Genomic DNA, 24,183 nt, shown 5'->3' on the forward strand with positions numbered 1-24,183 from the left:
TCCACGACACGTTAGCAAAAGACATGTTAGTGGAAGGGGGGAAAGAGCGAGTGGAGAAGAGGAAATGTAAAAAGACAGGAAAAGCTATGGCAGGTATCTTGTTTTTATGCATTATGATACTAAACAGAAAACACTTAGAGCAACCGGGACAACAGAAGAACAAGGGACAGAGAACTTAAGGTGTTGGCGGGGTTTCCTCCTCATGCCTCAGTCGCCTGAGCTGTGGGCCTGTGGACACACTGCAGGCACTCCCCTGGTCATTACTGCTCAAGTGCCTGTTGTCAGCTTCCTGGCTGCAGCTGGAGGAGGGCTCTGTGCTCATCACAGCCCTAGGCACCTCCTTCAGACTGCCGGAATAGACTGGGACATGACCAAATACTTCTGCACAAAACTCACATGACTACATCTCTCTCTCCATCCATCCATAGTCAAGGAGCAGTGCTTACAAAATAGAAGGACACAGAAAAAGTTAACGTGGCCTGTCGGTAACAAGGGCACATGTAGAGATGCCGAGGGTGAGGTGGGATACCTCAGAGTCTGGAAAAGGGGCGCCCTACTGCATCATTGTGGGCTAGATAGTGCTGTTTAGATAAGAATTCCAGGAGCAATAATTCAGGGAAAACTACTTTATAAACACTGCTAAAAACTATATAAAATAATCTACTATTTTAAATTTCAGATGCAAAAAAAAAAAAAAAAATCTGTTACTAGCTGTCCCCAACATATCCCAAGCTGGCACTTAAGCTTTGACTTACGCAAGTCTGAGTAATTAAACACTGTGACTGACCAGAAATAAACAGGAGATGGATCACTCTTCACAGAGCTGAGGGGTAGGAGAGGTGGCTCATCTCACCCTCCGGCATCTTTGGTTGTTGCTGTTGAGAAGGGTTCTCACACAGCCCAGGCTGATATCAAATTCCAGGTTTTCCTGTCAAGTGCCGGAATTCCAGGTGGGCACCGCCACTCCTCACTACTTCCTGAAATCTCACCTTCTCAATCCACAGCAGGCTTTCCCGCCAGGCTTCCCTTCTGTGAGCACTCACCTCTCCAGTGGGCCGTCTGGTCCTTGCACACCGGCATCTCGGTCCTTGTTCTTTGGTGTGTCTCCTGGCTGCAGTTCACTGGAGGAGGGCTCTGTGCTGATCACAACCCTGTGCACCTCCTTCAGATGGCCGAAATAGACTGGGACATGACCAAATACTTTGGCACAAAACTCACAGCACACTAGCTTCTTGGGGCGATTCTCGGCATGGTGGAGTTTCATGTGTGCGCTCAGGCTGCCGGGACGGACGTAGGTCTTGCGGCAGATCCCACAACTATAAGGCCGTCTGTTGGTGTGTATGTTCATGTGGTCCAGAAGGTGATGCTTGAACTGGAAGTGGTGGTTGCAGACAGGGCACATGTGCCAGGGCTTCTTAATGGCAGAGAAGCCGCTTCTAAGCGCAGAGCTGGGCTTGGGTGCAGGGCTCGGCCTGGGGTCGAGGCCGTTCAGACGCAGGGCGTTGGCCAGCACGTCCTGACCTAGGCTGCTGGGAGCCTGGGCCTGCAGCACGGCCGAGGGAGATGCCAGGGGCGCCAAGGTGGACAGGACGAGGACAGGCTTGGGCATGATGTGACGATACTTTCTTGAAGCGGCCCTGGGCTTCTGGTCTCTGGGTTCCTGGGGACTGGTTCTCGCTCTTTCTACACTGTCTCCACACATACTATTCCTGCATTTCCTCCTCTTACCCTGCAGTGCTAAAATCTCATCTGGCACTTTCCATTTCCTTCCTCTTCTCTTTGCTAACCCACTGCTGGCGTTTGCTTTGCGGCCGAGATCTACTTTGGTGACAGGGCAGAAGGCACGTTCACTCGCACTCGGCTGTGACCCGTGCAGTGCAGGTATCACGCTGGCTACCTTGGTGGCTGCATCGAACCTCTCTGTGACAGACAGTCTCTCCTCACAGTGTGCCCCGCATCCGGGGGTAGAGACGTCTGTAGTGTCCGCATCTGACTCCACTTTGCCTACCTCCACGGTTCTTACTCTTGAGAAGGGCAGGACGGGCAGTTTGCCCTTGGGCACTCCGGAGGTCAGCGGCACCGCCCTGCTGCAGCCAGCGTGTGCAGAGGCCGTCTGCTCTCTGCGTTCTCTGCCAGCGGTGGCAGGCTTGGCAGGCACCTCCTTCCTGGCCTTCTGCATAACCGCTGCGAGGCTCTGCAGGTCAGAGGACTCCTCTGGAGTCGATGATGGAGTGGCAGGAAGCTCCTGATCTCCACAGCCATCAGTCACTAGAGGATTCGAATCTCCTCGGCCAAAACCCCTTGTCAGTGTAGCTGTGTTGATATGGGTGGGGGAAGGTTCAAAAGTGAGCAATTGCTTCAACAGGCTGGGTTTGTGAGGCAGTGCAGGATGGGCGTGTGGGGACATCTGGAACATCTGGGCTGGGCCAGGAGGTCTGCTGCAGCCACTCTGGAGAGAGCCCAGATCCTGTTTCTTCCTGAATTCTTTGCTACTTAGTGGCTGGTATCGAGGAATTGGCAGTTTAAAGTTTTCATGTAGGGACATCCTGGGCTTCTGAACTGGCTGAGCTGAGGCAACATTTGGCAAAGCAACAAGAGAAAATGTGCCCTCCTGGCCGGCCACCTGCATCAGAGCATAGTTCTGAGTGGGCACACCCAGAGGCTTGGTGGTTAGAGCTAGACTCTCTTGGTCAGGAAGTGAGGAAGGACAGGGTAGCACGCTGGACGTTAGGACGTTAGGCACAATTTTGGGTGCGATGGTCCTAAACTGACTCTTGTTCTGTAAACTTTTCCCACTCTGTGTTGTTCCAGAAGGGATGCTTGATTCACCTGCAACGACAATGCACGGATCACTACAGTAGAGCCGTCCGGATGACACCCAGCCTGGCTGGAGGCCTGGGTCCGCAGCTAAGACGACACACTGCTCTCCCAAAGGACCCCAGCTCATTTCCCCACACCCACGCTGGGTGGCTCATGCCTGAACTCCAGCTGCAGGAGAGCTGCTGTCCTCTTCTGACCTGAGCAGACACCAGCACTCACATCCACAGCCCCTCCACACACAGACACAGACAAACACAGACACACATATAGATAGACATATACACTTAAGACACACAGATACACACACACGCACACAAATAAAAAAAAAATCTAATTATCTGTCCAGAACAGATTCCTTGGCCTGTCTCTGTCTTCCAACATGTCTGTCAGGATGAGGCATGATGGTTCCCCCTGCCCTGCCTTCCCGAGGGCTATAATTCTCATGTACTACTCTAATACAGTTCTCATGTTAGAATGGCAGCCATTAAACAGAGCTTCCAGAGAGCTGGGACTGTCCTCCTGGTGCTTGTGCCCCAGCAGCCTTTCATGGAGCCTCTGCCTCGGTCTACTCTGACCCATCGTCACAAGGCAAAGCAAGCCTGCTTTTCTGTCTGACCTCCAGAGCCGCAGTGCAACTCCTCTGGCGCACTGCCCCGTGACATGTGTGGTTTACACATGTTGCTCCCCCAGCACACCCCCGCTCCTGGAGGCCGAGGCACATCTCCACCACCGCTGCACCTCTGCCCCGAGACAAATGCCTTCTTCATCAACTGGCTCTTCACGCTGGCTGAGGCCGCACCATTTGGTGCTGGCACTGCAGTTTGCTTTGCAAAGTGATGAATTCCAGACTGAAGGTGGCTTTGGTGCTGTTCCCTGTGTGACTTGTGAAATTTCTTTTCACACCTTTCAAACTGTTTATATATGCTTTTGCAATTAAATCATCAGTATTAAAAAAAAGCTGATGCGACACTTTTTAAAAAATGTTCAACACAACCAAAGAGACACAGGATGATAAAAGGAAAACAAAACATGAATCACACAGAAAGCACTTCTAGGGTACTGACAGGGGCAGTTTCACCTGACAGAATAATGCTCCATTCATCCCGATTTATTGGCTGACCACAGAGCACTTACTATGACCGTAAGAGAACAATGAAGGAAACATTTTGGCTCCCCCTTTCTAAGGACTGAATCATCATTTTTACTCTCCAAGGCCCAAGGCCACAAGGCCTGGTTGGGGAGAAGTTTCTTATTTTGAAGTGCCTCGTATTAATCAAACTTCACTAAAGCTCACAGGTACTAGTTGCACACTGGTACACTAGGGTACACACACTAGTCTGGGAACTGGATCCTGAAGGCCATAAACCCCTCTCTGAAAATTGTGGGGCTCCCTGAGTGTTGGAATTTATACTTTCAAATTTTAGAAAAGTGGTAAGACAGAAACACTGTGACACAGCAAACGTTGCACAGGAGCCAGCAGGGGCTGCAGGGCATCCACAATGAACCCACTGACTTGCCTGAAGCACAGTGCATTAGCGTTCACAGCACAGCAGGCGAATGAAGGTTCGCAATGGTTTTATTTCAGCTTGGGGTTTTGCCTCTTAATGACTCAGGGACTCAATTTTTGGTCTTAGATATTGAAGCTTTGTGTAAAGGATTTTAGAAACATTTGTTTGAGGGAGACTGGGGACAGGAATGCAGGGAGCTAACAATCCACTGAAATAGCTAAAGTTTTAAAACCAGCACCTATTGACTGCCCACGGCCAGTGAACCAACAATTCGCCCAGGAAGTTGCCTGTTAAGACTATGGTAATGAGCAACGCAGGAGGAATAATTTGAAAAGCAGGGCAACTACTTTAGAAAGTTCTTTAATGTCTGGTTAGGAAATGCTTATGTGCTACCTGCATTAGAGTGAGGAGGACAGTGCTGTGGCAGAGGATGCTGGGAAATATTTCCCGCCCTTTAAGACAGGAGGAGACCAGGGACTGGCTGACTGGCTGTTAGAGGGAATGATAAGGAGAGGAGTAAATTATGCTGCTGGGGTTAAACTGATGTAGTCACGGCAGCACAGAAGGCACTGTGAGAAACAGACACACACAGAGGAAGGCACATGGGAGTGGGGGGGGGCGGACAGAGGGATGGGAAGAGACACAGACTCAGAAGAGCTGACTTAGAGGCAGGACCCAAAGAACAGCAATCAAAAGCCAGTGTTAAGGCTTCCCGAAGGCTTCCAGAGGCTGAAGGAGTCTTACTTTTATGACTAGGTATTAGAAAGCAAGCTTGAGTGAGGCTGGGTTTTCAGAGATGAAACTCGACACACTTTACAATGCAGGAGTGAGCCGATGCGGACACACTTAAGGTGCTCCACTGTGCTGCACGCACCATGAAGAGGGTGAACTAAGGAGGCAGGCCCATGCTGAATGCTGCTGGCTGGCTGAAGAGTGAAGGAGTGAGCAGGCTGGGCAGCAGCGTGCCTGGTGCTCTGCTTCCCACTGTGGCTGCGATGTGAGCTGATGCCATTTTTCCCCCTCCCCACCATTCCTCCCTGACACTAGTATCCTTAAGCCTCGAAGCAGAGTAAACCCCGGCCCCCCAGCCCTGCCCTGCCTTGGAGCTGCCTTTGCTAGGTATTCTGTTGCAGCAGTAACAAGGGCAACTAACCAGAAGCCAACCATAGGTGAGGAAAAAGGCCCCTCCTGGAGATGCCCAGCCCTGCCCCAGTAAGGGTGAGCAGCATGGGCAGCCTGCAGGGACAGGCCAGCGCAGCCAGTGGAGTCAGACGCTGGGGCTGGAGAGTGTCAGCTGGCTCATGATCCCTAATCACAGCCCCTCACAGCTGTGCGTGAAGAACAAGCCTTGCCAAGAACAGCGAAGTGAAGCATGACTCTAACAGGGAGTGCATAGACGAGGTTTCCCATTGGCTCCATTGCCCAGAATCAGTAAAGATAGGAAACAAAACTGGTGCATTAGTGGGAAAGTGAGGCAAAGAGTACACAACCCCAAAAATGCAACCGAACCGCAGGAACTACTCAAATCCCCCCCAGGAAGCTAATGATACATAACACAGTACTTAGTAGTCGTAAAAGGGAACGACAAACGAATACTCTCAAGACATGAGTTTTTATGGACACTACATCCCTTAGATCATGAGGCCTGGGAGTGCATATGCAAACACATCCCTGCTGCACTCAGGAGAGTTCCTGGAGGGGCTGCTGTGGATGGGGACAGCTGTGGGAACCAAGAAGCAGAGAACCAGACAGCAGCTTGGTGCTCACTTGCCTCCCTCTGCCTCGCTCCAGTGAGGTGCCCGGTGAGCAAAGTACTCTGCCTGCACTTATTTATTCCGTGTGTGTGGGCATGTGCATGCCTAGGTTGGGTGTTGGTCCTAGGGCAGCCTGCAGCGTGCTTCCCTCCATCCCTGACACAGCCTGAGGGCTGGCCGGGCTGTCGGGCAAGGCAACAGCTGCCTTTCCCCACCCACCCACCTGGCTGCTCCTGCTGCCCCGAGCTGGTTTCTGAAAAGGTGGTCTTCTGGGTTGCTGTGGCTGTGCGCTTCTGCATAGACGGCTGCATCTGGACACAGAGTGTCTCAGGCCCTTTCCTTTCTTTGACAAGAACCAGTGACCAGAGACATAATTTAGTAGCACGGAAGGCAGCACACTACTGCCTCTTGAAGCGAGACATGGAGCACAGCTCATCTCTCCTAAAAGCACAACCAGGAACCCGGGGCTTGTTTCTCCACACATGGGCAGCAGAAGTTCTGTTAGGATAACTACAATTTTAAGGTTATTTTTGGGCAGCAGGAGTCCTCAGAGGAGATGAAGTGCCACTGCACGCTTAAAACTCTCCAGCGCTGGGAAAGCAGGACTGTGGTGAGTCTCTCTTGGCAGCTCAGGGTACTTATAGGCTCCTCAGAGGGTACCGTCTACAGCCCTCACTGCACTGCTAAACTTCAGATCGTTGAGAGCTGTGCGCTCAACAACAAAGGAACTTCCACTGGCATTTGTAACTTCTGGAAATTTTGCAAAATTACCCATAACGGAGTTAAAGAGTCTCACAGGACCCCCAGGTATTAAACAGGGGCTTTTATTAACTAACAGCATAAAAGGCTCACTCAGTAAAAATTAACTTGCACCATTATTCAACGAGAATACTTAATGTTAGAACTTGAAGTGTAGGCCGTTGTTAGTATTTTAAGTATATTAAAGTAACCATTTTGAAAAGTGACATGCACAGCTGGTGAGGGTCGACCGGGCTATGGAATAAAGGGAAACAAGGAGGTGCCAAGTATTTCTCATGGCCTGAAATCTAAGCAGGTATTTGGATTGAACTTTCATATAACTCCAAGAAAATGTCATTGCTCCCTTTTACAGACTAGGAAAAGTGAGGACAATGAGAAAGCAAGCAGAATCCATACAGCCAATGGGTTGTGTGGTGTGGCCTGACCTATTTCTTTTGGAAGAACAACTTTCCTTCCTTTCCCTTTCCTGTATCCTAATCAATTCTAAACTAGATTACCAATCCAGAATTTTGAGAAAAAAAAAAAAGAAAAAAAAAAGGAAGGAAACTGAAACTGGAATAGCGTGTCAAATCTGTGCCCCAGTAAATGGTACTTTTAGGAAATTCATTTTTAGATAGAACTAATTTTTATAAAATTAAGGTGTGTGGAAGAAGAGAAAGCTGACTTTTGGTGCTGAGTTTGCCACTTGCTACCAGGGATTCTGACAAGTCCAGAAAGGCTAGAGACATCTGTCTGGAGAATGAGCAGCATGTCCTATAGAAATGGCCAAAGGATGAAGGTGCCGGGCACTGTTCCAAGGCAGTGGTGAGAGCGAGCCATCGTCTGGGGCTCAGGAGCTCTGGGTGCCTGTGTCTGTCATGATCATCAAAGCCCTGCTTCAAATACTGACTGTCGCCGACCAGACAAGCCCATGGGGTGGTTCTCCAGGTTTCCATGAGGGGCCTGCTTTGTTGATGCCAAACAAGACGCTCCCCTCACTAAGCTCTCATTTGGAGTAAGTTCCATTATTCTGCCTGTAGAGGTGAGGGTGCAGGCAGAAAGAGACAAATGGCCCTGCCCTGGATTCAGGTTCCTTGGACATAGGCTAAGAATGAATGTGCTATAAAATCAACTGGCAGAGACAAAATTTTAGAAACTGTTCAAGGTTTAATGTTACTACAGTGAAACAACAAACAACAACAAAAAACAAACAAGCATCAGTTTCAATTCGTTGGGATCTAGATTCTCCTCCCTCTTTTATTTGGTTTCGTCTTTTATTTCAGTTGGGGTTTAAGTTGTCTTTCAAGATGGTCTCTGCTTAAAAACAAATAATGTTAAAACTGGGAGGAAATATAGGATAAATGAAATGACTCTAAATACAAATGATCACAACTTCACTTTGTTGAAAAAAATATAATAAACACACCAGCGCTGAAGGACTCAGGATGGCAAATACATTTTGAGTCCCTACACTTTCACACCATAACTACTGGAGTCATCACTACTTTAACCCGCATTTCAGGAAATTGCAAGTAAGACAAGAAAGCACATTTCTAGGTGGAAACCCGAGTCTGCTTTTGCCTAGTCTCTCTAGCACACCTGCCTTGCCCTCTGGAGCTGAGCTTTCAGGTAACAAGCCTTCTTTCCCTGTCAACACCCATACCCAGCAGGCTTTCCCACTTGGCACGGGTCAAACAGGTTGACTCACTGCCTCTTTTAGCAAGAGAGAGAATTCTCATTTTTTTGAGCAGCTGTATTTCTTTATCAAACTGCTTTTTAAGCGTTATCCCAACACTAAATAGTATTTTATGTGCACGTACCATGTAAAACACATGCTTTATCTTATTTGATCCCCAAAGAAGGTGGGTGAGAAACTGTTATGAGCTTTCATAGTTGAGGATGTCCGAGCTAGTGAATAACAATGCTGGCATTCAAGTTCTGGCTTCTGGATACTGTCTATTCCCCAGTGGCGGCTATGGCAGCCTTCACAATCTCTGGGAGAAGAGTGGAGAGGCTCAGGTTCTGTTAGAGTTGGTGCCACCTATCTCTGTGATGATCTTGAGGTTTGGCAAGTCACTCTTTGCATAAATGCCATTACCTGTAAAATGGGCACAACAATGCACAGCTACAAGGGGGTGTCCTGGTTAAATAAAGGACACATCTCCTGTAGGGGCCAGGGTGATTCTCTCCAGTCACTGGCTCAGCAGACCTTTCTCCTGCCAGTAAGTAGCCATGAAGTTCTGATACTTATTTTCAGCAGAAGAAAAAGACACAGACCTTAAACTCTGATGATATGGAATGATTCTGAAATTTTAAAGCAGTGTTTCTTTTATGAGAAGCAACAGAGGACAGAGAGGAAACATGATGCTTCTTAGTAAGAATCTACTTAATCCTTGCCTCTTCTTATGTCTGTGGCAGCTCTGCCTTGCCCAACATCTGATCCATCCTGTCAGACTTTATTCCCAGTGGTCCCCATCTCAGTTGTCAATTGACTAAGTGTTAATTGGATTTACAATTCAGTGTGAACAGGAGTTAGCACATGCATTTTAAGGAGCTCTATTGTAGGGACACCTCTCCCAGCTTCTGTTTATAAACAGCAGGGAAGAAAGCTTCTGGTTGCAAAGTGTTCACAGTGAAGTTAAGGCCAGATTCCAGCCCACCAGGGAGGAAGGTCACAGAGGGTTGAGGATGCTCCCTGGCCCCATTTCTATTGGACAGTAGAAGTGAACACTGGCCAGGGGCAGGGGAACAGTTTTGATAGTGCTTCTTTGTAGATTTAGTATTTTACTAATTAAATAATTAAGAACTTAGTTCAAAGGGACAGAAGAGATGGGTAGGTAGAGGCACTTGCTACATGAGCCTGACCTGAGTTCAATTCTTGGAACCTATATAATGATGAAAGGAGGAAACCAACTCCACAAAACTTCCTCTGACTGTATGCACTGGCATGAGTGCCAACACACGTTTGATGTGTGCTTGTGAAGACACACGTAAGAAATAGCTTTAAGAAAGCTTGACTATACAAAGAAAAGTTGGCATCAAAAGGCCATCTACAAAACTGAGTAGACTACAAAACTGAGTAGGGTAGATAAGCACTAAGGCCCTGAAGGGGAAACAAATGTTCTTTGTGGAAGAATTTAAAAGTTAATTACTTAAAATATTAATGGTAATAAAAGAAAATATTTACACAATGTGGCGCCTGAGACTCAAATAACTTTACTTTGGTGGAGCTAAAGCTCATGTTCCAAATAGAATGTGAATTGAAAAGGCTTTTTGTTGTTGTTGTTGTTAAACTACCTCTTAGAAACTTTCAATTTCAACAAGTTTCAAGTTTCTCCATGTTAGTTAAAACTCTTTTATAGTTCTTATTTCTGTGAGGATTTTTTTATTTAAGAACTTGAGAGAAGAAAACACTGACAACCATAAAAAGAACACATTTTGTTTTTAACTTATCTTGGCAGAAATAATAGCGGCACATACAGAAGCTTACTACTGGCACACAATAGTCAAGCCAAGTGTTTTCCCAACCTTCAAAGGGATGGACAGGGCAGGGATTTAATGAAGTGCCAGTAACTTGCCACAGACTCTACGCAAGACAATAGGAGAGTTCACATCCTTTCCAGAACTGCTAATATTGAGGCACCTATGAAATTCAGACCCTCATAACTAACTGAACTTCCACAACGGAGGAGCAGCAGGCCTGCTCCTGGCATCTGGTTACCGGTGGCAAGTTCCTGCGCAGTGTCTTCCCAGGGCATTCTGACATGTGCTTAAGAAACAAGAAGCACCCCTGAAAGGGTTTAGTGCCCAACACAAATGTCTGCGCATATATATGATTTTATTTTCTCTGTGTAGCCTTGGCTGTCCTGGAACTCTCTTTGTAGATCAGGCTGGCCTTGAACTCACAGAGATCTACTACCTCTGCCTCCCCAAATGTTGGGATTATAGGTGTGCGCATCATGCCTGGCTTGCTTGCTTGCTTGCTTTCAAGGCAGGCTTTTATGCAGCCTGAGCTGTCCTCAAACTCACCATGTAGTGGAAGATGATTGTAAACTCTGTTTATTTTTTAAATTTACTACAATTTATTCACTTTGTATCACAGCTGTAGCCCTCTCCCTCATCCCTTCCCAATTCCAACCTCCATCCCTATTCCCCTCCCCCAGTCCACTGATAGGGGAGGTCCTCCTCCTCTTCCATCTGACTCTAGTCTATCAGGTTTCATCAGGATTGGCTGCATTGTCCTCCTCTGTGGTCTGGAAGGCTGTTCCCACTTCAGGGAGAGGTGATCAAAGAGCCAGTCACTGAGTTCATGTCAGAGACAGTCTCTGGTTCCCTTACTAGGAAACCCTCTTGGGCACCAAACTGCCATGGGCTACATCTGTATAGGGTTTCTAGGTTATCTCCATGTATCGTCTAAGAAAAAGAGTTCTGGGTGCAGACTTTTTGGTTCTGTTGCTTTCCTTGTGGAACTCCTGTCTTCTCCAGGTCTTTCATCTCCTCCTTTCATTAAGATTCCTTGCACTCTGCCCAAGTTTGGCTGAGTCTCAGCATCTGCTGGGTAGTCTTTCAGAGGCTTCTGTGGTAGACTCCTGTCCTATTCCCTGTTTTCTCCCTCTTCCGATGTCCACCCCATTTGCCTTTCTTATGAGGATTGATCATCTTACCCAGGGTCAGCTTTAGGTGTACAGATTTTAGTATGTTTATCCTATTTACATGTCTAATATCCAGTTATAAGTGAGTATATACCATGTATGTCTTTCTGCTTCTGGGATACCTCACTCAGGATGATCTTTTCTATTTCCATCCATTTACCTGCAAATTTCATGATTTCCTTGTTTTTAATTGCTGAGTAGTATTCCACTGTGTAAATGTGCCACAATTTCTGTATCCATTCCTTAACTGAGGGACATCTGGGTTGTGTCCAGGTTCTGGCTATTATGAATAAAGCTACTACGAGCATGGTTGAGCAAATGTCCTTATTGTGTACTTGAGCATCTTTTGGATATATACCCAGGAGTGGTATAGCTAGATCTTGAGGTAGCACTATTCCTAAATTGTCTGAGAAAGCACCAGATTGATTTCCAAAGTGGTTGTACAAGTTTACATTCCCACCAGCAGTGGAGGAGGGTTTCCCTTTCTCCACAACCTCTCCAGCATGTGTTGTCACTTGAGTGTTTGATCTTAGCCATTCTGATGGGTGTAAGGTGAAATCTCAGAGTCCTTTTGATTTGCATTTCCCTGATGACTGAGGGCATTGAACATGTCTTTAAGTGTTTCTCTGCCATTTGATATTTCTCTATTGAGAATTCTCTGTTTATCTCTATACCTCATTTTTTAATTGGATTACTTGATTTGTTGCTTTTTAACTTCTTGAGTTCTTTATATATTCTGGATATTAGCTCTCTGTCAGATATAGGGTTGGTGAAGATCCTTTCCCAGTCTGTAGGCTGTTGTTTTGTTCTGATGTCAGTGATCTGTGCTTTACAGAAGCTTTTCAGTTTCATGAGGTCCCATTTTTTAACTGTTGATCTTAGAGGCTGTGCTGTTGGTGTTCTGTTCAGGACGTTGTCTCCTGTGCCAATGAGTTCAAGGCTCTTCCCCACTTTTTCTTCTAACAGGTTTAGTGTGTCTGGTTTTATGTTGAGGTCTTTGATCCACATGGACTTTAGTTTGGTGCAGGGTGATAAGTATGGATCTATTTATATTTTTCTACATGTAGACATCTAGTTAGACCAACTGTAAACTGTTGATCCCAAAAGCCCTACAGCTGTCTTCTTTGGGCTCCCAACCCAACTGGGCCCCAACTGTATTCCTTTCAAGGGCCAGGATTACATCATCTTTGTACATTTTGTATTTTAGTAGTAGTTACAGTAGTTAAGTATCTGTAACGATGAATAAGGTTACATTTGATGAGGAAAACATTTTCTTTAGTGGATTAAACCTAAAGTTAAGGTTTCACCCCACTTAGCTGGGACCCATGCAGAAGGCCAAGCATTTCTTATTGTTGATCAAAACATCATCATATAACTTAAATGGTTAAGAACACAACCTTTTAACAATGGTACTGTTAAAATTAAGACACTGGTACCACAAAGATACTATTTTTATTCTGTAATTTCAAAAGTAAGTTTATACAGACTGGATGTTTTGGGGGGTACACAAGCTGCATTTGAGAAGTAAGGGCTGGAGTTATGTGGCTTAGTAGTGTTATTACCTACTTGTTCAATAGGCCTCAGAGCCTGGACCCAACCCACAGCAGCCCAGTACCAAAGAGAGAGGGAGGGAAGGAGGGAAGGAGAGGAGCTATGCTTTATAGTATAGTCTTACAGGCCTTTATCTTTGCTTCTGATTCATCTTCAATTCACAGTGGTTTATAACATTTTTTGTTGCACCTTTCCCCACACCTCAGCTTTTATGCCAACAGTTTATGATTTATATGTAGATACACATGGCTGGGCATCTGTGGATCTGTCACAGGAAAAACAATCCCTTGAGACTACTTCACTGTTTCCCAACACTGGTTGTCAAGTCTTGCCTGTAGCTCTTTAGTCAGGGCACATGTTTCTTTAGCATGGGTACTTACACAGGCAATGAAGAAGACAATGAAGTGCCAGCCAGTGACTAACAGAACTGGACGTGCAATGTCCTTTGGTGGCTGGCTGTTAACAGACATCTATCTAGAGGCTCTGAGCTACCACTAATCACATTCTGCCTGCATCTGTGGCCACGCTAACCTGAACACGCCTAAGATCCAATTCTGCAAGAGCTGTTACAGGAACAAAGTCACCCAGATCTGAAACCTCTGGCCGCTTTGGATTCCTTTTCCTTTCAATCCTTTCTGGCCTTTCCGCCATCAATATCTTTATTCTTCTTCGATGGCAACTTTTAAGTGTGGCTGGAGTGAGTGTGCGTCATCTACTGGTTGGGAACCCATGAGAGCCTCTTTCTACAAGTCAGAATGACTGCGAGGTCTCTCTGCATTCTTGCCTGTGGGCTTGTCTGTGTGTGTGTGCACAGGCAGGCACTCTGGTTCGACATCTGGCTTCAAGGCTGGATATCCACAGGCACTATCAGCATGTCACAGATTAGCCCAGTCTCTGTCTTCTTATGACACCTGCCGCAAGTAGCCTGCCCTATGCTCTCAGTCATACTGCCAACTGGAACTGGAGAAATGAAAGGCTGACAATCCACGCCACTGTCTGTTCACCACAGCTGCTCCATCACGATCCTGTGGTCCTCCAAGGCATTTCCCCACGCTTCCCTTACATGCAGGGACACTGTCTCTCCTGCCAATGATCACATGAGACACTGCTGTCAGATGAGAGATCATTCACTCCCCTCCCCCTTTTTTTTTTTTGTTTCTGGAGACAGGGTTTCTCTGTGTAGCCTTGGCTGTTCTGGACTTGCTTTGTAGACTGAACTCAAAAATCCACCTGCCTCTGCCTCCCTCAGTGCTGGGATTACAAGAATGCACCACCATACCCAGCAATTTCATGATATTTAAAGTACTGTGCTAGCTAGCTCTTTGTTGCCATTCTAAAAATACCCAACAGAAAAACATTAGAGGAGGAAGATTATTTGGCTCATAATTTCAGGGGGTTCATGTGCTTGGGATGAGCCTCGTGGCGATGTCAGCATGTGGCGGCTCTATACCTCAGTGCAGTAAGGATGCAGGGGGAAGGAATATGAGACATTTCAGGGCAAGGCACAGCCACAAGCGCCTACCACACCACTTTCTCCTCCAGTTAGGACCTACTTCCTACCTCTCCATCACTGTTCAATAGTGCCAAAAGATGAAGCCATCAAGGGATTAATCCACAGATTAACTCAAGAGCCCTCACTAGCAGTCTCAGGAAATATCTGCACAGACACACCCAAACTTAATAACCCCCAATTTTAAACTTTTTAAAAATTGATATTAGTCTCTTATAACTTAAAGGAACAATACAAATTACCCAGACATTTTCTAATTCCGCAACACTTGTGAACACCGAGGTCAGTGAAGAAGTCTAGTGCAGGACGGGAGGTCAAGGAAGGCTGCTCCTGCATTCTGTGGTGCAGCGCCTGCGTGGTAACCCACGAGAGCTTGTCAGGGAGCTTGTCAGGGGAGAAGGAGCTCCTCAGAGACAAGGAAACAAAGTGCATGTGATATAGAGGGCTTACTCTTGTTCTGTTTACTTCCAACATGAATCTAGGCGGTACAACAATCCTCAATCTTAATTTTAGCCTCCCTGTAGCCAGAGGGGATTAGATCAGTAGACACTGGGGCGGGTCTAACATAGACCCACAGGCAAAGGTCCAAACATCTGAATCCATTTCCACATCTCCACATCTCCACCGGAAGGCAGGCGGTGCCAGCACGCTGACCAGGCAGAGCTGTCCTTATGGCTGTGCTCTCAAGCACTGGATTCGCCTCAGCTAACCAGCAAACCTTCATCCTGAGTACACGCCCCTGCTCCTCTGTGTGACAGAAAGCTGCGCTCTAAGGACACACTTTGCCCCAGGGGTTCATGTGAGCAAAAGCAAAGCTGAGCTCGCTGCTTTCAGCTCTATGTGGTACACATGGAGCTTAATTTACAAAAAGAAAACAATGAAACTAGTGAGAGACCTTGTCTCAAAAAATGAAAGTTGGAAAGCCGCAGAGGAGAACACTGATCCCTGGATATACACACACCCATACACACACATATGCGCACATACTCCCTACATATTCACATACACCCCCACATACATATATACACACATCCACACATGCTATATATACTCATACACATCCACACATATACACACACATGTACACACATGTATACGACACACCCATACCCACATATGCACTCATACACACTCACAATACACACAGACATAGACATACATACTCAAACACATACACACAAATACACCACAAACACACTCACACATACAAACACAGAAACACACACATATACTCACACAATATGCACATACACCACACACACTCACACAAATACATACATGTACACATATACACACAATACACGCAGGCAGAGTTTTCAGTAAACACAGATTTCAAAAATATTGCAGAGTAAAACACCGATTCCTGAAAGGCTTTCTTTTGGGAAATAAAATAAATTTCATTAAACTCGCTCATTTGCGTTACGATGTAATGAAGCATTTTGAACACGGAAGTGCATATTTTCTGACTTCTAACCCTGAGTGTGCAATGCACAAAGAAACATGCCTGTATAAGCAAATGCTCTGCGAAGCCTTCACTAACTTGTATGAGTGCAAACAGGCCTGAAGCCCGAGAAGGGCTGAAGGAGGGATGCCCACTTCTGAGGCTCTGCAAACATGCAGAGGGCTGGCTACGGCTTTTTCAAGCATTCACCTCTTCGGCCAAGTTTTCATCCCCGTCATTCTTTTCTCCTTATGAATAAAATATGCAGAATAACAGAAAAAGTCCTGACACTAACAAATTCATCTGGATGAAATATTACTAAAATATCAGTAACTGGCAATGTTAGAACAGATTAAACAAAATGTTAGGCAAAAATCGTAATTAAAATGTGATTCTTCAGAAACTTGTTTCCTAATTTGAATGGATATTCAAGGATTACCTCATAACTTGTTTTCAGTTTCATGACATTTATATTTTTCCTAATTTCATGACATTTATATTTTTCCTAATTAAAAAAATCACAAGATTCTGTGACAGTATGTAATATTTTTTTTAAAAAGAGCATTGCTTTTAAAGCATTAAAAATGGAAACATATTAAAATTATTTTAAATTTGTTTGTCAAAACCTGAACAGTCACAAATCCCTCAGCTGCTTTCTGTCTGTGTAGCAACCCGATGAAGCTCGGGCCTTTGAGCACAGTAGTGAGCACAGAATTTTGCCAGGGAGAGGGACCTCAACCTGATCAGTGCTCTCTAACACAAGCCGGACACTGGAATGGCTGTAGATAGCTTTTGATCTGATGTCAGCTAATCTGAAGACAAGAAACAGCGCCAGATTTCTGAGTCTCTAGCCCTATTAGCATTACACTTTTCAAACATGAGCGCCAATCTTCCATTCCTGGCTTGCGTAAGAGCCTAAACCCCTGTCAGACTACTTGGCTTTTATCCCTGCTCAACTCACACACCAGCCATCTGCATAAATAAAGATGCAAGCATCTGCTGTGTGGCAAGCGGTCTCAAGGGCAGATGTTTGCACCCTCGTGTTCATGTCACCAGGGCTGGATACATTATCTGAACAGATGTACACAATCTCAAAGTGTTGTGTCCCACAGTGTAATGTCTCCAACTGCTTCCTATCAGAATACATAACTGCTATTTACACCTGCGCTTATGATAATGATAGAAAGCAGCAGGGGTTCTGCAAAGTGAGGTGTGCTGCTATGAGATATATTTACATGGTTAATTGGAATTCCCAGAGACTACACTGCCACGTGGCCACACTGACGCTAACACACACCCGAGTAAACTGTCTGCTTACCACCCTGACTTTTAATATGAGTACATCAATGGAAGTTCGATCTGAGTTTGCTCATAAGAATGCTTTATTCCAAAATAAAATAAGTTTTCAGCTATGGGCTACTCCAAGTTTTGGCCACCCAGGTCATTTCCATTGGGCTGTATAAGGACATTAAACTAGGTGTGTGTGTTTCCCATTTGTCCTTCTGTCAACAGAATAACGTACTGATGATGTAAAGCAGTGTTTTTCAGAAGCTAGCGCACTGAAAGTCTTGATTTCCAGCATTAAACAGTTAACTAAAACCAGCTTGAGAATGTCATTTATATTTGGTTGGCAGCATGGAGTGGCAGAAAGGTCCACGAGCAACTCGTAGACCATTCATTACGATCAAATGTTTCCATATGAATGTCACATCTTTGGAAGCAAAATATTGGTACTGCATAAGGATCCCCTCCCCACCACTGAGGAGGTCAGGTCACAGAGCAGTGCTAGCTTGCCACACTGGAGGCACACAATATGTGGTTCTCCTCGCTAGCACTGACGGACAGAAGACTGGCAAGCCGAAGCACATACAACGTGCTTTAAAGTGCTCCCTAAGCTCCCGAGCTCTGGTTCCTGTTACAGATGCATGAGCTACTTCACTGACTTGAAATTTACATGTGGCAATCTTCAGTCATTATACCGGACTTGTTATTCAAAATAACCTGTGCTTGTACAGGGTGCACCTGTGTGTGGGCAGGGGCATCATCCACCTTTTTTTAATACAATTTTCTTCCCATTTATCTTTTTTGAAACAGGGTCTCTCTCTGGCCGGAAGCTGGCGAGGTAGGAAACATTGGCTGCTGGTGAGCCTGAGCCCCGGGGACCTGCCACCCTCCAGTGCTGGGCTCTCGAGTGCACACCACCACTGCCCCGCCCCCTTTCATAAACAGGTTCTAAGGGTTCAACTCAGGCTCTCAAGCCATCACCGACCCATCTCCCCTTGACGAAATAAGCTTTATTCTGGAAATTATCCTAAGATTTCTATTGTGTTTTAAAGGAATTCACAAGGACCAATTATAAACAGTTGATTTTACAAAAGATTCTGTATTCACAAGTTTGCACACATGGTAAATTTTATTTGTAACCCCAAGTCCAAAGCTCATGGCATTTTCCTGCTTATTCACACACACATGCAGAGAAAGCATGGAAAACCTAAGCTACCTGACTAGCTGAGGTCAGGCAAGGTGACGCACTCTGCCTTGTGTTTCAGCTTTCATGCTATAAATAAGAGTTCTTTTCATGGTCTGTTAGGCACCAGGGCTTTTGTATTTTGTGTTTTTCTTGATGAGTCACTGTTCAGAGTGGCTGAGCACAGCGCTGGGGTTCGAGCTCGTGTTCCTACCACAAGAAAGCTGTAGTGTGTTTTAAAGAGAGACTCTGAATGACGCACACCATGCTGCTGGGCCTGTGAGTTTGCTGTTAATGAATCAACTACACTGAACCAGGTGTCTTTAATCGGACACATGAAACAAGATGCTGCCTGAGCGCTGTGACTGAGGTCCACACACACTCAGCTCTGGGTATGTCCAAAGGCCGCTGCTTCTATGCTGGCTGGTGTAGTGTTCCAGACACTCCAGAGTGCTTGACTGCAAATGCCAGCCGGTTGCTCGCATCTCCCCTCACACACACACCCCTAGTCATGAAGAGAACAGAGCACAGAAAAGTGAGCTTTGTTTTTCTTTCACTAAAACGAAGATAAATCTTATTTACCAAGAAAGTATGCAAGAAAGAGAGGAGAGGGGGAGAAGAGGGAGGAGGAGAAAATCCTAAAGAGGAGGCACGGAAACATGTGCTGCCGACGTTAAAAGCTACATGGTGCCGACACGGTGATCGCTGACTTGCAGGTAAAGCCTCCCGGGGAGCCAGACCCACACTGGTGCTGCTCCTTACTCCTTGCTTATCTCCCTGCCTCTCTGAAGCAGCAATCATCTGTTAGCAGTATTTGTTCCCATCAACCTTTGAATTCTATCCAGTTTGTATTTCATTAAGAAGCAAAGACTGAGACATTTTCAAAGAATCTGCTATGATTTACATGTTGGGACCTGAGCACCACAACACAGTTCAGAATTCATCTGAGAGCCTACTTCCTGCCAGTGGACTTCTAACTTTGCTGAGGACAGAGAACTCACCATGAATTTTATAAACAGTTCAAGATGAGTAAGATCTTCAAATTTTAAAAGCAAATATTGATGAATTACCCCAAGTATTTCTTACTTGAGTTCTAAAATGCCATATTCACCAGTACAAATTATTTGTCTGTGAGACGTGCACAACCATTTCCATTTACGAGACATGAGGACATTTTTATGATGTAGCACAGTACTTACTAACTTACCTCTTTATTAATGTAGCACCACTTACTTTGATGCCTACTTTGTAGCCCAGGCAGCCCTGGAGTTCACATCTAGCTAACTGACTTTGAACTCATGCAATCCTCCTTTCTCATCTTCCCAAGGGCTAAGATTCCAAGCGTGAGTCACCATACCTGGCTAGTAGTTTCAAATACTTTATTATTATTATTAGTGTGTGCACACTTGTGTGTGTGTGTGTGTGTATGTTTGTATGTGTGTGTCAGAGGCTAATATTAGGTTTCTTTCTCAATCATGTTCCACTTTATTTTCTTTTAAAGCGTGTTTTATGTGTATGGGTGTTTTGCACACATATATGTCTCTGTACCACATGCAGGACTGCGCTCAGGTGGTGGAAGAGGTGTCATGGCTCCTGGAATTAGAGCTAAATATGGCAGTGAGCCCTGCATGTGGGTGCTGGGAACAGAACTAGTGCCCTGGAAGAGCAGCGAGTGATTGTAAGCACTAAGCATCTCACCAGCCTTACAGCCAGCTTCTTTCACGTGGGTCCTGGGGCTGGAGCTCAGGTCAACATGCATGTGCAGTGAAAGTCTGCCATGGAACCAGAAAATCCGGCCTCTGAGAAAGAATTCACTACTGAGTCACAAGAGGGACAGTAACAGCAGTGGCACTGCAGCCCACAGCACACAAATGGTAGCTTGGCTACACCAGTGGACCTGAAGGACCATTCAGACACACAGGGCGCCTGCACTTTCTCCACATCCACTTCCTTTCTCATTACTTAGAAATAGCACTCTTAATGTGAATACGGTTCTTAGGTCAATCAAGTGTTAGAGCAGAGCTCAGAGGCGGCTTTAGCTCTTTCTACTTGCAGCCAGCTTGCCGAGAACAGCACAGGAGTGGTGAACGTGGCAAACAGGTGAATTCTTAGAGGTTCCCATAAACCAGAGTCCCCACGGATGTCAAGGAAGGCAGAACTTCAAATCTCTCCTGCCCTATCTGAAGTGTAGACTTCAATCCTTAGTAGGCATGATCTCAGTGAACTTTTCCAGTTCACAGAGACTAGCAGAGAGCTATTAGTCAGTGTGTGTATGTGTGTGTTGGTTAAATAAAACTAAATAAATGCACTTGTATTTTCTCTTTTCTCTCCTCCTTTCCCTCATGCTCCCTTCTTCCTGTACTGCCCACACCACATCTAACTCACTCTGTAATCATCAGAGCATGTGACAGAGTTCCTGGTCATCACTGAACCAGTTTTCAGCAGCACAGAAACTCCTTAGATGACAGTATGCTAACAGGATACTGTTCTTAAGTGCTACAACTCTACTAATGACATCCCATATGAATTACATATTGAAATGTGTGTATGTTTATAAACATAAAATTCAAAAATCCCCTATTTATAATCAACGATCACTGGTTTGTTAACTGTAGCAATTAGTATTTACTTAATAAATGGCATGTGCCCAAAAACTCACATCACACAAACTGTTTCCAGAGTCAGGAATATAAACAGGATCATAACAAATGAATCTAGTATTTTCTTTGCTAAAACAGTATTGATCAGGAAACATCTGAATGAGTGAATAAGTTAATGAGAAACTGGGCAAGTTTAGGCTCTGGTTACTCATTCAAAATTATTTTTCTTTACTTGAGTAATGTCCCATAATATAATTTATTTTTATTGATTTAAAATTACTTTAGGAATTCAAATACATAATTTGTCATTGAAAAGAAAAAGGGGATGATCAAACAATTACCAGCAGTATCCTTTTTAAGTTTACATGATGACAATGGAGACAAATAGAGACCTTAGAGTTGTGACTGATCTGCGTTCAAACCAATGTCTTACCAGCTGGCCCCGAATTTTCCATTTCCTTGAGCCTTTAAAATAAAGATTACATTCCAACTACTGTGAGGTCTACATAAACAAACAATGGAAAGCTGTAGTAGAGTGACCATCACACCACACAGATAACTAATTTTTTTTTAGATGTTATCTCTCCTTTATCAAATTCCAGGTTTGGATCTTCAGCAAAGACCAAGGAGGAAGTTACTAGGGATACTAAGTCTCAAGGAGACTCAAGGGGCTGCACCGGAGGCCAAGTCAAAGCTGGCAACCAAACTTATACAGAGGCAGCTCTGAAACGAAACCTCAAGGCCACGCCAGGTGGGCAAGCAGTGAGAGCACTGGCATGCTATAATTTTCACACATTCATCGACTAGGGACACCTCACAAAGGCTTAACATCTTAAAGAATGTTTGAGAATCCTGGACTTCCTAATTGGAAACCAAAGTTTAAGGATAAAAATAGCTTGTCTGAGGTATCACAGCTCGAGTGTGGTGAAACAAGTCCACTTTCTTGAGAGCTGACCCATTAGTTTCTCTTCTATGCAGCTCTGCCTCTTGTTTGTGCAGAGGAGAAGTGGCAGAGTTAGAATGCTGACTGTTTACCCCATACATCTGCTACTAGCCACTTTAAAGGATATGCACCAGAGAAATCAGAAAACTCATGCTCTTCATTTCTACTTATGACTTGCTCCCCTCTCTCAGTCTTGCTTCCTTTCCTAACTTAGTGTTTAGAGCTTAAACTCTGTGTGGGTCTCAAGAGAAGTGATTTCCTGTTGGCCTACTGTGTGGATGATATCTACAGCAATGCAGTCTGTCTCAGCTTACTTGACAATGGGCCCCTACCATTGTGCTTGGCTTTCTAAGGGGACTAGACATCCCACGCAGGAGGCAGCTTCTTGTATATCTCCCTGATAAAGCAGACTCTAACCTAGTCAGAGTGATGCTTCTAAGTGCCCATTCTGTGTTCAGTAATATGCTGGGTGAGGTACCTAAATTGGCTTTCACTCATCTCCGTTATTCTACACTGCAGAATCTACTATCTTATTTTACAGGGTTCTAGAAAAGGATGCTGTTGTCACTTGATGTACTTAAGACTATAACATTAAGAGAAAGCACTGAGTTAAAAACCCAGCTTCCATGCATGCTTTGTGAGATTTAAGACACTATCTTCTTATGGGGAGAGATCAGAGTGCTTGTCCCATTTATCTTAAGGATCTTTATAGCAACTTCTTTTTGTTTAGAGTAATGCCTTATACTAAGACTATTCAGCTTTTCAGTATGAATGATAACATCTTTTCTTATGCTCAGAATTTTTCTTATGTCAGAATTTCTTTTCTGTATAGAAGAAATACTATATCAAGAAATACTAATCAAGGGAAAGGGAAGATATGTATTCCTCCTATATGTCAGTTTATTCTTATAAAAGAACATTGTAATTATTCTTTATTAAGGAGTCCCTTTCTACCTATAATCTTTTTCTCTGAACACTCTGTTAAAGAATTAATCATGGTATAATCTGTGTATGGTATTGACACTTGCAATCATATCTAGTAAAGAAATTGAGGTGGGTCAATCTTGAGTTTAAGACCAGAGTAGGCAACATGATCTCAAAAAAAAAAAAAAAAAAAAAAAAAGGACCTTTTCTAAGTGGCATCACCATCAGGTTCTTCTTTTACAACAACCAGCCTTTCCACCACCCAGATTTTTCACCTCCTTCTCCACCCCGACCTGCCACATCTATTGTGTGTCCCACTTTGTCTGGCTACCATAGCCTGTCATGTGACCAGCCCACGGCCCCTCCCATACCATGTCCAGCCTTCTTCCCAGCCATTTAGAGTACAATCTCCTCCAAGCTAGCCTGGTGGGTCTGTGTGACCTTTCCTTCTACAACCTATCAGTTCTAGCACATCCAGTGTTCAGGCCTAATTTGGCCACCGCTGCCTGTGCCACAATCAATCTCCCTGCCTACCCTTCAGCCCACAGCTACCTTGCATGACACATACAACATTTCTATCCAGCAAGACCTACCCCAAAACTACAGGCTTGAACTAGCAAGCATGTCCTGCATAACATCCGAGTCCCCTCTGTCCACCTGACTTCATTCCTCCAGGGCATTTCCAACCTCTAGCCTGACTTGCTTGTACATTCCCTCTTTGCTCTGTTCATATCAGACTTAGACCAAAGAAATCTACATGCCTGAATCTTACTGCAAAAATACCAACAATATAAAAGATCAAGCTAGTATCTTCTCCCTAGAATGTACCAGTCCTATAGAAATGTTTGCTAAATAGAATTACCTAGATGAACACCAGGGCACCAAATTTAAAATTATGATAAAAACTTCATTAAAGAATTCAAAGAAATTATGATACAAACAGCTCGATGAAATTAGGGATATAGACCTTGGGGAGAATAAATGTCTGAGTGATGGCCAAAAACCCCACAAATATAAGGCTGATGGAAATAACAAAGGTAATGCAAGACTTGTGAACAGAATTCAATAAAGAAATAAAAACACTGAATAACTCAAGCTGAAATGAAGATGGAATTGAAAAGCCCAATTACTCAACTAGAAGACTCAAATAGAATAAATCAAGCAGAAGATAGATAAGACTCAATAATGAAGTAGAGGGTCTAGACCAAATAAGGAAGGAATATGTAATACACACACACACACACACACACACACACACACACACACACACACACA

At 44.9% G+C, this 24,183-nt stretch overlaps 1 protein-coding gene across 5 annotated transcripts in view; it reads right to left on the reverse strand.

Annotated features, from left to right (window-relative positions):
* Znf438 (zinc finger protein 438) overlaps positions 1 to 24,183 on the reverse strand; it is a 128,519-nt gene that overhangs the window by 1,128 nt on the left and 103,208 nt on the right. For all 5 annotated transcript variants that reach the window (XM_055629308.1, XM_055629307.1, XM_055629305.1 and 2 more), the window contains one exon: positions 1,044 to 2,829. In XM_055629308.1, coding sequence (XP_055485283.1) covers positions 1,044 to 2,829 — 1,786 coding nt within the window. The remainder of the gene's footprint in view (positions 1 to 1,043; positions 2,830 to 24,183) is intronic.

This window comes from Psammomys obesus, unplaced genomic scaffold, assembly GCF_907164565.1.
Source record: "Psammomys obesus unplaced genomic scaffold, mPsaObe1.curated_primary_1811, whole genome shotgun sequence".
Lineage (NCBI taxonomy): Eukaryota > Metazoa > Chordata > Mammalia > Rodentia > Muridae > Psammomys > Psammomys obesus.